At 52.0% G+C, this 17,820-nt stretch overlaps 1 protein-coding gene across 2 annotated transcripts in view; it reads right to left on the bottom strand.

Moving 5' to 3' along the window:
* Positions 1-465: 465 nt before the first annotated feature.
* C8H6orf132 (chromosome 8 C6orf132 homolog) overlaps positions 466-17,820 on the bottom strand; it is a 46,362-nt gene continuing 29,007 nt past the window's right edge. The window contains exons 3-6 of one of the 2 annotated variants that reach the window (XM_045155750.1): positions 7,034-7,109; positions 3,190-5,015; positions 1,646-3,144; positions 466-635 (exon numbers count right to left, since the gene is read on the bottom strand). In XM_045155750.1, coding sequence (XP_045011685.1) covers positions 518-635; positions 1,646-3,144; positions 3,190-5,015; positions 7,034-7,109 — 3,519 coding nt within the window. In that variant the 3' untranslated portion in view covers positions 466-517. Of the gene's footprint in view, positions 636-1,645; positions 5,016-7,033; positions 7,110-17,820 lie in introns of both variants that reach the window. The other variant, XM_045155749.1, reaches the window with a different exon arrangement.

Consider the following 17,820-nt stretch of genomic DNA (forward strand, 5'->3'; position numbering starts at 1 on the left):
GCCACTTTAGCATGACAGGAAAACCAGGTAACACCTCTTGGTGGCAACAGGTGGAGGCTAAAGGGATCTATCTGCAGATCTATTTGCACCCACTTGAGACAAGGCTGGGCCTCAGCCCTTAGTGAGGGCCCGACAGCTCAGACTTGGTGCCCATCTCCTCTTTTAGAACCTGCTTAGTAGGTCGGGCTTGCCAAACGGCTTTAAAGAACTCTTGCTGAAGCAGATAGGACCAGATAGTGGAAACACAGGGCCCTGCCCAAAGGCCCCTCCTCTCCTTCGTCCTTGCTCTCAGACCCTGGACAGTCCACATAGTCCAAGCTGGGGCTGTGGTGAGCAAATGTCCTCCCCATCGTCCTCAGGCTGCTGCTGTTCCCACTCACAGCGGGTTCAGGGACAAAGGCTTCCCCACGTCTGAGCTGGCACCCTCTAACACCTGCTGCAACCCTCCCTCCCACCCCTCCCACAAACAAGCAAGTGCCCAGATCCAATCCCTAGGAAGCAGCCGCGGGAACCCTGCTCAGGACGTGGCTTTCCGGTGGGCCCCTGAGTAGGCATAGGAGATGGGGTGGCGAGTCCCGGGCCTCACGGTGAACGTATTGATGGGGCTTCCGTAATGGGCGGGGCCACGAGGAGACCTAGGCAAAGCCAGAGAGGGGAGAGGTTCATTTGCAAAGGTGGCCACCACCATGACCATCTTCCCCAGGGCACAAAAGTAAAAGATGTTGCGGTGGGGGGGAGGAGAGGGATTCATGGTGGTGCCACACCTTTAATATCAGTACTTTGGAGGCAGAGGTAGGAGGATCGCAGTGAATTCAAGGTCACCCTGCGACTATGTAGTGAATTCCAGGTCAGCCTGGGCTAGAATGGAACCCTACCTCAAACACACACACACACACACACACACACACAAAGTAACTAATTAACTAAATAATACACATAAAATTATAGGGCTGGAGAGATGGCTTAGGGGTTAAGCGCTTTCCTGTTAAGCCTAAGGATCCCGGTTCAAGGCTCGATTCCGCGGCACCCAGGTAAGCCAGATGCACAAGGCGGCGGTGCACGCGTCTGGAATTCGTTTGCAGTGGCTGGAAGCGCAGATGCGCCCATTCTCTCTCTCTCTCTCTCTCTGTCATTCTCAAATAAATAAATAAAAATAAACAAAAAAAATAAGAAAAAATAAATAAAAGATGTAGCTCAGCGCTGAGCTTCGGAAGCCCAGGGGAGAGACCCATTACATCAGACGCATGGCTACCCCTTCCCCTTCAGATCCTGCTGGCCAGGGGACTATACCTGGTACCCTCCACTCTCAGAACCCTTCGTGGGCCTGGATCCGTTTCTCCAGCCAAGGGCCACAAGGTGCCCCCACCTTGAATCCACTTAGCCTGAACCTGGGACTCCAGAGGACGAGAGGAGGCAAGAGAGGGGAATGCGCCAAGAGCGCCCTGTCCAGGTGGCCTCCTCCCGCTTTCTCTTAGCAAAGCCCCAGGCGATGGCCGTGGCTTTGGCAGAAAGAAAAAAGAAAAAAAAAGATCTGTGTTGCAAGGGCGGGGAGTCCATGCACCATGCACCTCTCATCCAGCTTTCCCGCTCCGGGCTTCCTGCCCTCCCCCCGCCCCCCACCGCGCCCCTCCGTCCCCCAGCTTACCTGCCCGTGGCCGGAGTGAAGCCGTAGTCGCCTCCTCCGGGACCTCCTCCTCCTCCCCCGGGAGCCTTGAACTTGGCCTCCGCGGGGCCGCGCGCGCCGCCGCTCTCCAGCGACCGCCTGCGCGCGTGCGGACCGCCCGGGGCCGCGCGGCCCGCCGAGTGGACGCGCCGCCTCTCGGGGGCTCCGGGGGCCTGCGGCGGCCCGAAGCAGTTGGGGGTGCTGAGGCCGCGTCCGCCGGCGCCGCGCGGGGGGTCCCCGACGTACAGACGCTTCTTGATGAGCGAGCGGCCGCCGCCCGCCCAGCGCCCCCCCAGACTCCCGGCTGCCGGGCCGTGCGCGCCGGGGAAGCGCCAGAGGCCGCGGGCGTCCAGGGGCCGCCCCGGGTCCGCGCCGCCGTTCCTGGGCGGGGACCCTCGGCGGCTCGCGTACTGGAGGGCCGGGGCGGGGGGCTCGGGGTCGTTGCTGAACTCCGGCGGCGGGGGGATGATCTCAAAGCCCAAGTCCACCGCCACCTCCTCCACCTCTTCCTCCTTCCTCTTATGGGAAGGGGAAGGCGGAGAAGAGAAAGACTTGGGGAGCGCGCGGCCCTGGGGGAGGCTGGAGGGCGAGGGTCTCTCCCAGGCCACACGGGCCGGGCTCTCGGCATTTGTCCACTTGTGCCTGTGTCTTGGCTCCTGTCCTTCTGCGTCTCTTGCCGACCGGGGCTTCCATGGACTGGATCCAGTGGATCGGGCTGAGGTCAGCTGGGAGTCCCTCTCAGCCTCACCCGGTACCTTGGGGACCACCAGGAAGGAGTTGGGCCGGCCAGAGTTGTAAAAGATGCTGTCAGAGCTGGCCTCCGGCTGGTTGCTATGACCACGGAGACTCCCAGGCAGGGAGGACCGCCCCAGGGCAATACCTCCAGGTCTTGCTTTCTGTGCCCTCTGTCTGGCTGCCAGCAGCAGGGCCATCGGGGAGCCGCGCTCCACCACCTCCCCGGTCACGGGGTGTCTGAGGAGCGGGTCAGCAGGCTGCGCTGGGGTGAGGGGTTTAGCTGGCAGGCTCTGGGGCTCCTTCGCCTCCACGGACCCAGCAGCCTCTGCTCTGGCCAGCGTGGGCATCACGACAGCAATCTCACGGCTGGGGCTGTTCTGGTTGCGGTGGGGCTTGTAGAGAAAGGGCACCTCTTCTCTGATGGGGGACGTCTTTGGTGGGAGGGCAGGAGGTGAGGGTGGCCGGGGTCGGCCTGTGGGCGGTCTGGTGGCCTCTGATGAAGGCCCTTCTGCTTCTAGCTGGGAGGACGCTGCACTTTCTTGAGATTCCAGCTTCTCTGGCTGCCTACCTTGCTGGTGGTTCTCTGCCACCAGCTGAGATGACGGGGTGGTCAGGGCAGGTGTGGCCCTGAGTGCTGTGGCCAGTGCAGGTTTGTCCTTGGGTGGTGTGATCTGCTCAGGTGTGGTCTGTCCCAGTGAGACCTTGGGTGGTGTGATCTGCCCAGGCATGGCCTGGGGTGGTGTGGCCTGTTCACGTATGGCCTTGGGTGGTGTGATCTGTTCAGGTGTGGCCTGTCCAGGTGAGACCTTGGGTGGTGTGATCTGCCCAGGTATGGTCTTGGGTGGTGTGGCCTGTTCAGGTATGGCCTTGGGGGGTGTGATCTGGTCAGGTATGGCCTTGGGTAGTGTATTCTGCCCAGGTATGGTCTTGGGTGGTGTGATCTGCCCAGGTATGGTCTTGGGTGGTGTGATCTGCCCAGATGTGTCCTTTGGTGGTGTGGCCTTGGGTAGCGTGGCCTGTCCATGTGTGGTCTTGGGTGGTGTGGCTGGCCCAGCTGTGGCCTTGGACTGGAGTGGTGTGGCTGGAAGAAGGGCAGTGTCCACAGGCTTAGGGAATTTGCCATTGTGGGTCCCGTTTTCCAAGACCTTTCCTCCTTCTAGTCGAGGCTTGGGAGGCAGAGAAGGAAGGTTGGGCTTGGCTTCCTTCTCTGATGATGAGGAGAACCGAGCCTCCAGCTCATTTCTGATCTGCCGGACGCTGGGGGCTGGAGCATTTTGGGAGATGTAGTCCACAGGCGGGAGGGTCAGGCTGCCGGTGGCCTCCGGCTCTGGGGCACTGGTGTGGCAGGGGCCTTCCTCAGGAGCACGTAGGGGCATTTCCTCGGGCGGGCTCAGGGGAGCTGCCTTCTCTGGCAGACTGGGGCCTTTCTTGTCCTCCTTGTCCTTCAAGGCCACGGTGGGGATGGGGCCTGCTCTGTGACTGCCTGATCGGTCGTCTCTCTTGGTGCCACAGAGATAGGCGGCCAGCTCACTCCGAAGCTTTTCCATCTGCCTGGGGTCCCTCCAGTCCACAGGTTCTGATGAGGCTGTGTCCTCTGGGCTGGGGGGGTTGGGTTTGGGCTTGAGGGCAGGTGAGCTGGATTTGGGGGTCTTCATAAGCCCCGCAGATGGAGGGGCCGCCTGCTCAGCAGAGGGCCCAGGAGGGGCTGGGGGCAGTGGGGGTGCTGGGGGAGGGAGAGGAGGAGCTGGTGGAGGCAAGGGAGGGGCTGGGGGTGGGGTTCCAGCCTGTCCATTTGTCTGAGACTGCTGCCTGAGCTTGGGGCTGCCCGGGGCCTCAGTGCTGAGCTCCCTGGGGTCTTTAGGCTCAGGGGCCTTGTCTGGGTAGACCTGAGATGCAGGGCGAATGTGGAAGCTGGGAGGCAGTGGGAGGCGGCCAGGGGCCTTCCTGATGGTCCCTTCTTCCTCTGGGGGATCTCCTTGTGCTTCCTGAACTGGGATAGATGAGGTCCTGACCGGGGCTGGGGGAGGCACCTTGAATGAACGGGGAAACGTGAGGTGGGGCTCTGGATTAGGGCCTGTAGGGCTTCCCTTGAGCTCAGCAGGGCTCCTGGGAGGGCTCTTTCTGGGGGCTTCTGTGGGCCTACCATTTAGCGTCACCTCTGACTTCCACTTAGTGACACCTGCAGGGGGAAAGACCCGCATCCCCATTGTGTGAGGAGAGACTGGAGCTGGGGGTGCGGGGGCTGGCAAAGTGGGTGGAGGGGGGTTCAGAAAAGCCGATGGTGGCGCTGGGGGAATGAAGTCAGGAGGGGTGGGTGTGGAAGGAGGGGAAAGGGCAGATGAGGGAGATAGGGTGTCCAACACTGGGGGTGGAGGTGGGGCTGTGCTGGGTGGGGGTGGCGGAGGGGGTTCCAGCAGCAGGGGCGGGGGAGGGGGAGCAGTTGAAGGTGGAGGTGGTGGCGGGGACTCCCCTGGAGGTGGTGAAGCGTCCTGCGGTGGCCCTGGAGCTGGCCCTGGGGGTGGTGGGGGAATGGGTGGCTCAGAGCCATAGTGCCCAGGCCTCAGGTCACCCACGGAGCTGTACAGTCGGAGGTTGCCGTTGACTAGCGAGCTGGTACCTGAAAGAAGGGAGAGGCAGAAACATGGAGGGCTGAGGAGTGGCCTTGACCGTGTCTTCACCCAGCACAGGGGTGAGGAGCCAAGACGCCCTGGATCTCTCAGGCCTTTCCTCGTGGACACCTTGCGTGGGAGCAGCTAGCTGTTCTGGGGATGGCTTTCATTTTTCTGAGTATCTTGTCCTAGGGAGCCCTCTATCCCTGGTCCTGTAGCTTATACTAAATAAATTCACATAAGACCACGTAGCTGGCCACAGGAGGCAGTTGATAAATGGAACCACTGTGTTTGTCCTCTAAGCTGAGAAACGCAGAACAGCCTAGCCTGATGTGGTGGCCCCCACTCATGATCCCAGCATGTGGGATGCTGAGGCGGGAAGCCATGAATGAAAAGCTAACATGGAGCTGGGCGTGGTGGCGCACCCCTTCAATCCCAGCACTCGGGAGGAAGAGGTAGGAGGGCCACCATGAGCTTGAGGTTGCCCTGAGACTACACAGTGAATTCCAGGTTAGCCTGGGCTACAGCAAAAAAGACAGGCTGGAGAGATAGCTTAGTGGTTAAGGCACTTGCCTGAGAAGCCTAAGGACCCAGGTTTGATTCCCCAGTACCCACATAAGCCAGATATACAGGTGGCACATGTGTCTGGAATTCATTTGTAGTGGCTAGAGGTCCTGGCATGCTCATTCTATCTCCCTGTCTCTCTGTCTTTCTCTCACATGCCTTTAATCCCAGCACTCGGGAGGCAGAGGTAGGAGGATCACCGTGAGCTCAAGTCCACCCTGAGACTACATAGTGAATTCCAGGTCAGCCTGGGCCAGAGTGAGACCCTACCTCGAAAAACCAAAAATAAATAAATAAATAAAAAATAAATACATTTTTTTGGTAAAATATGTTTATTTATTTATTTGAGAGAGAGAGAGAGAGAATGGGTGTGCCAGGGCCTTTAGCCGCTGCAAATTAACTCCAGATACATGCACCACCTGTGCATCTGGTTTATGTGGGTCCTGGGGAGTTGAACCTAGGTCCTAGGTCCTTTGGCTTTGCAGGCAAGTGCCTTAACTGTTAAGCCATCTCTCCAGCCCTAAAAGATTTTTTTTTTTTTTTTTTTTTTTGAGATAGGGTCTCACTCTGGTCCAGGCTGACCTGGAATTAACTCTGTAGTCTCAGGGTGGCCTTGAACTCACGGCGATCCTCCTACCTCTGCCTCCTGAGTGCTGGGATTAAAGGCGTGCGCCACCACGCCCGGCTCCCTAAAAGATTTTTTAAAAAGAGCCTATAACCGCTGAGCCATCTCTCCAATGCCCAAGCCGTGGTTCATGCACTCCTCCCAAATTGACACTGCTGCCCCCTATTGTTCATCAGAAGGTATAGCGATGAAGTGGTAAGGTGGAGGATACATGTCCAAGGACAAAGCTAATAAGGCCAGGTTTGTCTGACCTCAAAGCTCTCACGGACACTTCCTGCTGCCTTCAATCCGGTTCTGGCCCCTCACATGGTCCTTAGCCAACTCTCCCACCCACCTCAGCCAGCGGTCGAGGTCGAAAGACCTTAGGGAACTTGACCTTGCTAGCAGCTTGGAAGATGGGCCGGGTGCTTGGCTTCAGAATTCAGGGTGGCCTGTGGTGGTTTGACTCAGGTGTCCCCCATAAACTCAAGTGTTCTGAATTCTAGGTCCCCAGCGAGTGGTGATTTCAGAATTGGAACCTTGTTGAACATGTGTTGTTGAGGGTGGGCGTATGGGTGTTATAACCAGTGTCCCCTTGCCAGTCTTTGGCATTCTCTCCTGCAACTGTTGTCCACCTGATGTTGGCCGGGAAGTGATGTCCACCCTCTGCTCATGCCATGTTTTCCCCTGCCGTCCTGGAGCTAAGCCCCCTTGAGTCTGTAAGCCAAAATAAACCCTTTTCTCCCACAAGCTGCTTTTGGTCGGGTGTTCTCTGCTGGCAATGCGAATCTGACTGCAACGGGATCCAAAGAGGAAGGAAAGACAGACATGGCAGCCACAACACCAGCGTCCTCTTACCTGTCAGGTCTTTATCTGCAAAGTCTTCTGGGACAGAGGGGGTGGGCACAGCCAGCCCATGGTTCTCCTGGGCATTCTGAAAGGGGCAAGAGAAAGAGAGATCAGGGTCACAGAGAGCCGGGCAGATCACTCTCCAAATCCCTGCCGGGCACCTGCTATGAGGCTCCAGACACTGAGGCCATGGCCGTGGCTATGCACCCTGGTGAGAAAACTAACTCATGAGCTAAAACAGGTGGCCATGGGCTGGAGAGATGGCTCAGCGGTTAAGGCAGTCGGTGCAAAGACTGAGGACCCGGGTTCAATTCCCCAATGCCCACGTGAGCCAGATGCACAGGGTGGCCCATGCGTCTGGAGTTTGTTTGCAATGGCTGGAGGCCCTGGTGCATCCATATTCATTCTCTCTCTCTTACATAAATAAATATTTTTTAAAAAAATAGGTGAACATGGGCCGGGGATATCGCTCAAGCGGTAGAGTGTTTGCCCAGACTGTATGAAGCCCTGAGTTCCATCTTTACTACTGCATAAACCAGATGTGGATGGCACATGCTTATCATCCCAGCACTCCTGATCATCCTGCCCCCACCACCCCCAGCACTAAGATTAAAGGCCTGGAACCGCTACGCCCATATTTCTTGTGATTTACAATGGCTGTGTTCTCAAAAGTTGGAGCCAGCTGGGTATGGTGGCGCACGCCTTTAATCCCAGCACTCGGGAAGCTACAGAGTGAATGTCAGGTCAGCCTGGACTAGGAGTGAGACCTTACCGTGGAGGAAAAAAAAAAAAAACAAAAACACTAAACAAGGGCTGGAGAGATGGCTTAGAAGTTAAACGCCTGCCTGTCGAGCCTAAGGACCCCAGTTCGAGGCTCGATCCCACAGGACCCACGTTAGCCAGATGCACAAGGGGGCGCACGCGTCAGGAGTTCCTTTGCAGTGGATGGAGGCCCTGGTGTGCCCATTCTCTCTCTATCTATCTGCCTCTTTCTGTCTGTTGCTCTCAAATAAATAAATAAAAACCTAAACAAAATTAAAATAGAATAAAAGAGAAAAAAAACCCAAAAAGGCAAAGTTTCTGTTTGACCTCAGCTGGAAATATGGGCTTGTCAACATGTTACCCGTGTGTGCTTACCTGAGAATGACTAGAAAAGCCATGAGTGTTGACTGTGGGGTGACAGCAAATATAGACCCAGTGAATAGGAAGATCGATGACAGACAGATGGGGTCACAATTAAAAAGAAGCCAGGCCGGGTGTGGTGGAGCACACCTTTAATCCCAGCACTGGAGAGGCCGAGGTCAGAGAATCACTGAGAATTTGAGGCCACCGTAAGACTACATAGTGAATTCCAGGTCAGCCTGGGCTAGAGTGAAACCTTACCTTGAAAAACCAAAATAAATTTAAAAAAATTTTTTTAAATAATAAAAACAAGCCAGTGGAGAGAAGGCTCAGTGGTTAAGGCGCTTGCCTGCAAAGCCTAATGACCTGGGTTCGATTCCCCAGTACCCACGTAAAGCGAGATGCATAGGGTGGCCCATTTGTCTGGAGTTCATTTGTAGTGGTAAGAGGCCTGGATGTGCTCATTCTTTCTCTCTTTCTATCTCCCTCTTTCTCTCTCTCAAAAAATAAATACATTTTTTTTTTTTAGCCAGGTGTGGTGGTACACGCCTTTAATCCCAGCACTCGGGAGGCAGAGGTAGGAGGATCGCCATGAGTTCAAGGCCACCCTGAGACTGCATGGTGAATTCCAGGTCAGCCTGGGCCAGAGTGAGACGCTACCTCAAAAAACCAAAAAATAAATAAATAAATAAATGAATAAAAATAAAGACTTTTTTAAAAAGAAAACTTAAGAGACTTTATTAGGTTAAGAGAAGGAAGAAGGAGAAAATATAGAGAGCTCTGGCCTCACAGAAGGGGACTGAGGGCATGTGGGAGGAATCGGACTCCCGACCCCATCTCAGACCAGCAGGGCCAGATGAGGGCGCTTACCAGAGCAGAGACCTGGAAGTTCAGGAGAGATGAAAAGCCAAAAAGAGAAAATGTTGGGCTGGAGAGATGACTTAGCAGTTAAGGCGCTTGCCTGCAAAGCCAAAGGACCTCGGTTCTATTCCCCAGGACCCATGTAAGCCAGATGCACAAGGAGGCACATGCGTCTGGAGTTCATTTGCAGTAGCTGGAGGCCCTGGTGTGCCCGTTCTCTCCCTCTCTCTCTCTTCCTCGGCCTTGTTCTTTCTCTCAAATAAATAAATATATAAAAATATATATTTAAAAAGAGAAATTTTTGTTTGTTTGTTTGCTTTTTTTTTTCTTCTCGAGTTAGGGTTTCGCTGTAGCCCAGGCTGACCTGGAATTCACTATGTAGTCTCAGGGTGGCCTCGAACTCACAGCAATCCTCCTACCTCTGTCTTCTGAGTGTTGGGATTAAAGGTGTGCACAACCATGCCCAGCTCAAATAATAAAATGTTTTAAATATTTTTTTTTTGTTTGTTTTAAAGCCAAACAAACAAAAAGGAACCCGCAAGTGACCCCCTATGGCTATGGAGCATATGGCTATGACCTCCGGTTTACTCTTGTTTTCATTAAGAATGTACAGGAAAATAAATAGGAAAGTAGGAATTGGGACCTGTGCTGCACCGCAGGTGTCCTTTTGATCTCCGAACTTAGCCGACTGGAACTGTTTACGCAGCTGTCGGTTTGTACATACTATTTTGCATTCGACTTTTTTTTCTTTCCCCAAACACACATTTCCATATATCAACAGGGTGTGCACACCTGTCACTTTGAAGCGCGGCAGTGCATTTCGCGGTGGCTTTCAAAGTTCTCGGTGACCTGGCCTCCTGCTTCCCAGTCCACTGTTCTTTCCCACTAAGCCTTGAATCACATCGCACCTTCTAGTCCGACACTCTACCTTCTCGTCACCCTCCAAGCCACACAACACAGCCTGTGTTCCCAGTGCCTTTAACCGCTGAGCCATCTTCCCAGTCCCCCATTCATTCATTCTTTTTTTTTTTTTTTTTTTTTTGAGGTAGATTCTCATTCATGCTCAGGCAGACCTGGAATTCACCATGTAGTCTCAGGGTGGCCTTGAGCTCACGGCAATCCTCTTATGTCTGCTTCCTGAGTGCTGGGATTAAAGGTGTGTGCTACCACTGTTTTTTCTTTTTTAAATATTTTATTTTAATTTATTTATTTGACAGAGAGAGAGAATGGGCGCCCCAGGGCCTCCAGCCACTGCAAACGAACTCTGGATGTATGCGCCCCCTTGTGCATCTGGCTAACGTGTGTCCTGGGGAACGGAACCTGGGTCCTTTGGCTTTGTGGGAAAATGCCTTAATTTCTAAGCCATCCCTCTAGCCCTTGTTTTTTTATTTTTATTTTTTATTTTTTGAGGTAGGGTCTCACTCTGGCCCAGGCTGACCTGGAATTAACTATGTAGTCTCAGGGTGGCCTTGAACTCACAACGATCCTCCTACCTCTGCCTTCCGAGTACTGGGATTAAAGGCATGCGCCACCACTCCTGGCTTTTTTTTTTTTTTTTTTGATGTAGGGATTCACTCTAGTCCAGGCTGACCTTAAATTCACATTGCTCCTCCAGCCTTTGCCTCTGGAGTGCTGGGATTAAAGGCCCTCAAACTCAGCTTTGCAGGTAGTGAGAGCTTGGACAGAGGTGTGCCTCCATGCCTGGCTTTTGCTTGCTAGTTTTTTTTTTTTTGGTGGAAGCCAGGTTTGGTAATGAACATTATTTATTTATTTATTTATTTATTTATTTATTTATATTTAGAGACAGAGAGAGATAGAGGATGAGTAAGAATGGGCACACAGGGCCTCTAGCCACTGCAAACGAACTCTAGACTCATGTGCATCTGGCTTACGTGGGACCTGGAGAATTGAACCTGGGTTCTTAGGCTTCGCAGGCATGTGCCTTAACCGCTAAGCCATCTCTCCAGCCCCTGCTTGCTAGTTTTGAGGTCCTGGGGTTGAACCCAAGACCTTGAACACCCTAGACAAGTGCTCTACCACTGAGCTAGACCCCAGCCCAGGAGACGGTTAAGCAGGTAAAGTCCTTGCTGGGCAAGAAATAGGACCTGAGTTCCGATCTCTGTCGAATATATGAGAATGCTGGGCGTGCAGTCATGCGCGTGGAATCCCCAGCACTAGACAGGAGGAAGACAGGGAATCCCTGGGGCTTCCTGGCTAACTAAATGGATCTGTGAGTTTGAGGTCCAATGACAGAGTATACGCATGTGTCCCTTCACACACACACACACACACACACACACACACACACACACACACAAAAAGAATACAAGCAAGCCAGGCAGGGTGGCGCACGCCTTCAATCCCAGCACTAGGTACGCTGAGGTAAGAGGGTCGCTGGGAGTTGGAGGTTACCTTGAGACTACATAGTGAATTCCAGGTCAGCCAGGGCTACAGCAAGACCCTACCTCAAAAAAAAAAAAAAAAAAAAAGGCTGGAGGGATGGCTTAGTGGTTAAGGCATTTGCCTGCAACGCTAAAGGACCCAGGTTCGATTCCCCAGGACCCACATTAGCCAGATGCACAAGGGGGCGCATGTGTCTGGAGTTCGTTTGCAGTGGCTGGAGGCCCTGGCGTGCCCATTCTCTCTCCCCTCGCACCCCCCCCCCCGGCTCTGTCAAATAAGTAAATAAAAATAAAATATATATTTTTAATTTTTTGGTTTATTTTTATTTATTTATTTGAGAGCGACAGACAGAGAACGAGGCAGAGAGAGAGAATGGGCGTGCCAGGGCTTCCAGCCACTGCAGACGAATTCCAGATGCGTGCGCCCCCTTGTGCATCTGGCTAACGTGGGTCCTGGGGAATCGAGCCTCGAACCGGGGTCCTTAGGCTTCACAGGCAAGCACTTAACCGCTAAGCCATCTCTCCAGCCCCAAAATATTTTTTAAAAATCACGGAATTCCATCCCAACTTTTTAAATTTATGATGTATAAGTGCATACAGAGATAGATACAGATGTGAATATGGATATAATTAGGTTCTCACTATGTAGTCCAGGTTGCCCTTGAATGTAAGGTCCTCCTCTCTCCAGTGGAGAGATTACAGGCACTTATGATCCTAAAGCACTGTGCCCACAGAGCAAACCCCTCAAGACCCCAGAAAAAATAATCTCAGGCCAGGCATGGTGGCGCAGACCTTTAATCCCAGCACTCGGGAGGCACATGGATCGCCATGATTTCGAGGCCACCCTGAGACTAACATAATGAATTCCAGGTCAGCCTGGGCCGGAGTGAGACCCTACCTTGAAAAGCCAAAATAAAATAAAGATAATCTCCTGAATGGATTGTAATACCAGTTTGGGCAGGGTGCTGGCTTTTTAGGGGGCCTCAGGCCATCCTGCCGCCCCACAGAAGTGTTGGAAGTAGCCTTGTGTGATACCTGGGGAAGCTCCCAGTTCCAGAGGGAGCACTCCTACGTCCCAAGCCCCTCACGCCCACCCCCACAGGGTTGGCAGTGATCTTAGCAGCTGCTTCCGCTCAAAGGCAAATGCAGCCTCATTTGAATCCCAGCCCCAGAAAACCAGATGGAAAAGGTAGTCTGTCCCCCTTGCTTATCACAGGGACATAGGCTTTGAGTGCAGCCACCTGGATGGCAACCTAATCCAGCGTGGGCCATGCAGGTGTGGACAGAGTGGCCTCCGTGGGTGCTGTACTTCCAGCCTCCTCCATTGGGAACAGGGGCAAAGGCTCACAGGGGGGCTTGGAGGGCTGGAAAGATGGCTTAGTGGTTAAGGCGCTTGCCGGCAAAGCCTAAGGACCCAGGTTCGATTTCCCAGTACCCATGTAAATCCAACTGCACAAGGGGGGCGCATGCGTCTGGAGTTCGTTTGCCCTGGCTGGAGGCCCTAGCACACCCATTCTCCCTCTCTTTCTCTGTCTGCCTCCTTGCTTTTTCTCTCTCTCTCAAATAAATAAATATATAAATATATTTTGATTTTTAGAGGTAGGGCTGCATCCTAGCCCAGGCTGACCTGGAATTCACTATGTAGTCTCAGGGTGGCCTCGAACTCATGGAGATCTCCCTATCTCTGCCTCCTGAGTGCTGGGATTAAAGGTGTGCACCACCAAATCTGGCTTCAAGACCCCCTTTAAAAAAATATATTTTATGCCAGGCATGGTGGTGCATACCTTTAATCCCAGCACTCAGGAGGCAGAGGTAGGAGGATCTCCATGAGTTCGAGGCCACCCTGAGACTACATAGTGAATTCCAGGTCAGCCTGGGCTAGGTAGGATGCAGCCCTACCTCTAAACACCCTCCCCCCAAAGGAGGGGGAAGTCTTGGAGTGGGGTCTTGGAGTGGCATTTATAGGTCATGGATAATCCTGGACTGGCGGATAAGTGTGCCAGGAAAGGCATTTATGGGACAATGGCAGTAACTGAATAGAAAGCTTATATCAGATAACATTATTTTATCAACACTGCATTCCAGAATGTTGCAGACAAAGTTGCTTGTCCCTAGGCCATGCACCCTGGAAATACTGAGGAAGAAAGGGACAAGTGTCTCAACTCTTCAAAGGTTCAGGAGGGGAAAAGAATTATTTGCTTTATTATTATTATTTCATGGTAGGGTTTCACTGTAGTCCATGCTGACCAGGAACTCACAGGGATCTTATCTTCCTTACCTCAGCCTTCCAAATTCTGGGATTAAAGGTATGCATTGTGAAGACAGCTGTAAATTTGAGGCCAGCCTGGGGATTAAAGAGTGAGTTCTAGGCCAGCCTGGGTTAGTATAAGACCCTACCTCAAAAAGAACAGAGACCCCTTTCAAAAACAAAGCAAAAGCAAGAAGAAAAATCACCCCAAACCCAAAAACAATAGCTGGAGAGGTGGCTTAGCAGTTAAGGCACTTGCCTGCAAAACCAAAGGACCTTGGTTTGATTCCCCAGGACCTACGTAAACCAGTTGCACATGGTAGCGCATGTGTCTGGAGTTCGTTTGCAGTGGTTGGAAGCCTTAACACACTCACTCTTTCTACCTCTTTCAGTTTCTGTCTCTTTCTCATTCTCTCTTTCCCTCATGAATAAATAAATTAAATAATTAAAAAAAAAATCCCACCACAAAACCAAGTAGGTTAGTGGTACGGTGCTTGCCTACCATGTGTAAGACCCTGGTTCATTCACCAGTGCACATGAATCACATGTGTGTACAATGTACTCCACACACTCACATAGCATCTTGCAAGTAAATCATTTCCTTGCTTGGAAATCTTCCATTGGTCCAGAGGAAGGATGAAATCCAATGATCTTCATGTGGTATTCACCTATCTTTTTCCTTTCTTTTCTCTTTCCCTTCCCTTCCCCTTCCCTTCCCTTCTTTTGTTTTCTTGGTAGGGTTTCACCCAGAACTCACAGCGCTATGTAGTCTCAGGCTGGCCTCCTGAGTGCTGGGATTAAAGGCATGCACCACCACGCCCGGCTCTCATTTCTTTTTCTAATATATATAATTATTTCAAGCAAGAGAGAGGAGAGAGAAAGAATATGGTAGCCTCTTGCCACTGTAACAAGCTCCAGATGCATGCGCCACCTTATGCATCTGGCTTTACATGGGTACTGGGAATTTGAACCTGGGCCATCAGGCTTGCAATCAAGTGCCTTTAACTACTAAGCCATCTCTCCAGTGCCCCCCCCCAACCCATTTCTAGTGCTAGGGTTACAGGCGTGTGCCACCATGCCCAAACAGCATTATAGTATTTGCCCTCACTTCTGTAGCTCAGGTGGGCATCTACCCTCACTTACTATCGATCACTGCCAGCCCAGCTGGCCTGAGGGCCAGGTGACAGCCTGGGTTTTTGTATGAGCCTTTCACAGCCCGAAGAACTGAGAAATATTTGTTGAGTGAATAAGCTTGTGGTGAGTGAATCAGTGTTAAGAAGAATATGGACGTGAGAGGGAAAAATGCGGGCTCTCAGGCCAAGATCTGCCACTAATTAACTTGGAGACAAGTCATTTCTCCCTCTGTCTTGTTTCCCTGTGTTTACTCAAAGGACCACTTCGACCACGGTGCCCTGTGAGACTGGCCCATTGGGTGTCCCTCCCACCTGCGCCGTGTGGGTGGTGACCCAGCTGGACATGCAGGCCACCTCGCAATGAGTTGGTGTTGGGACAGCATATGTCCGTGGCCTCTGGATGCTCGTCTAACTCCAAAGAGGCGAAAGGGGAAGTGAGAAAGGCGGGGACAAGCTGACCGGGAGAGTTCTGCAAGCTGCTTTTCCAGGAGCTGTTGTTGGCCAGCAGGGGGCGCTGGCTCACCCGTGGGACTCCAGCCGAAGTCAGTTTGGGGAGCTGGCTGCGCCCCATCCATCACCCATGCCATCACTCCACCCTTGGTCTCTTGCCCTGGGAGAGTGACAGGCCCAGATGTCCAGGGTGCTGCTTTCGGGGGGGGGTGGTGACCTGCGCCTCAAACACACTGTACTTACTCTAAAGGTAACAGTCCATATCACCAACCTATGGACATCAGCATGCAAAGGAGCAGCGAGCCTGGTCGCAGCCACGCCCTGCACTGCTGTGGCAGGGCCCTTGCTGTGTGCCTGGGGCAGAGTCCAGCCCAGCCCTGCCAGTCAGGGAAACTTCACGAAACTGGGCCTCAGCACTTCCTTGTCTCCACTCCCAGACAACACCCAGAAGCGCCACCTCACCCAGCTCACCCAGGTCCACGGGCCAGCATCCCACTCCCTGGGAAGCATGGTCCAGTATGCTAAAGTGTCCCAGCAAGAACTGACCAGTGACCGGGCATGGTGATGCACACCTTTTGTCCCAGGACTCGGGAGGGAGGCAGAGGTTAGTAGGATTGCTATGAGTATGAAGCCGCCCTGAGACTACATAGTAAATTCCAGATCAGCCTGGGCTAGAGCGAGACCCTACCTTGAACAAACAACAGGGCGGGAGGGGTGGCTTAGTGGTTAAGACTGAGATTCAATTCCCCAAGACCCACATTAGCCAGATGCACAAGGGGGCGCACGCGTCTGGAGTTTGTTTGCAGTGGCTGGAGGCCCTGGTGCACCCATTGTCTCTCTCACTTTCTCTCCCCCTTTCTCTGTCAAATAAACAAACAAATGAAAATAAAATACTTTTAGGCTGGAGAGATGGCTGTGCACCCATTGTCTCTCTCACTTTCTCTCCCCCTTTCTCTGTCAAATAAACAAACAAATGAAAATAAAATACTTTTAGGCTGGAGAGATGGCTTAATGGTTAAGTGGTTACCTGTGATGCCAAAGGACCCTGGTTCAAGGCTCGATTCCCCACATAAAGGACCCACGTAAGCCAGATGCACAAGGTGGCGCATGCAGCTGGAGTTCATTTGCAGTGGCTGGAGGCCTTAGCATGCCCATTCTCTCTCTCTCTCTCTCTCTCTGCCTCTTTCTCTGTCTGTCACTCCCAAATAAATAAATAAATAATTTTTTAAAAATAAAATACTTGAGCCGGGCGTGGTGGCGCATGCCTTTAATCCCAGCACTCGGGAGGCAGAGGTAGGAGGATCACCGAGAGTTCAAGGCCACCCTGAGACTCCATGGCGAATTCCAGGTCAGCCTGAGCCAGAGTGAGACCCTACCTCGAAAAACCAAAAAAAAAAAGAACTTGGGCTGGAGAGATGGCTTAGCGATTAAGCGCTTGCCTGTGAAGCCTAAGGACCCCGGTTCAAGGCTCGGTTCCCCAGGTCCCATGTTAGCCAGATGCACAAGGGGGCGCATGCGTCTGGAGTTCGTTTGCAGAGGCTGGAAGCCTTGGCGCGCCCATTCCCTCTCTCTCCTTCTATCTCTCTTTCTCTCTGTGTCTGTCGCTCTCAAATAAATAAATAAATTAATAAATTAAAAAAAAAATAAAATACTTAAAAAAAATATCTTATTTTTAAAAAAAAGAAAAAACAACAAAAGGAACCAGCTAGGAGGAAGTCTGGTGGACAGAAACACCAATCCAAAATGATTTATGCATATTTTTTTCCTTGTAACTGTCTTTATTTCTCAGGTTTTTAAAAATATTTTTTTATTTATTTGAGAAAGAGAGAAAGAAAGAGGCAGAGAGAGAGAGAATGGATGAGTTAGAGTCTCCAGCCACTAAAAACAAACTCCAGGCATATGTGCCCCCTTATGCATCTGGTTTACGTGGGTTCTGGGGAGTTGAACCTGGGTCCTTTGGTTTTTCAGGCAAGCATCATAACTGCTAGACCATCTCTCCAGCCCTATTTCTCAGGTTTTTAATATTTAATATTTATTTTGCTATCCATTTGAAAGACAGAAAAAGAAGGAAGGAGAAAGAGAGAATGGTCATGCCAAGGCCACTGCAAATGAACTCCAGACACATGTACCACCTTGTGCATCTGGCTTACATAGGTCCTGGGGAATTGACTTTTTATTACTTCCTAATTTGTTTTAATTTAATTTAATTTATTTATTTGAGAGAGAGCAATGTAGATGGGGGGGGGGAGGAGAGAGAGAGGGACAGTGTGCTCAATAGGACCTCCAGCCATTGCAAACAAATTCCACATGCACGCACTACCTTGTGCATCAGCTTACGTGGCTCCTGGGGAATCAAACCTGGGTCCTTAGGCTTTGCAGACAAGCATCTTAACCACTAAGCCATCTCTCCAGCCCCTATTTCTTTCTAATTTGAAAGAGCCCACCCAATACAGTCATATGTGTGTGTATATATATATATATACATATATATATATATTTTTGTTTGTTTGTTTGTTTGTTTGTTTTGTTTTGTTTTGTTTTGTTTTTCGGGGAAGGGTGTCACTCTATCCCAGGCTGACC

This window comes from Jaculus jaculus, chromosome 8, assembly GCF_020740685.1.
Source record: "Jaculus jaculus isolate mJacJac1 chromosome 8, mJacJac1.mat.Y.cur, whole genome shotgun sequence".
Lineage (NCBI taxonomy): Eukaryota > Metazoa > Chordata > Mammalia > Rodentia > Dipodidae > Jaculus > Jaculus jaculus.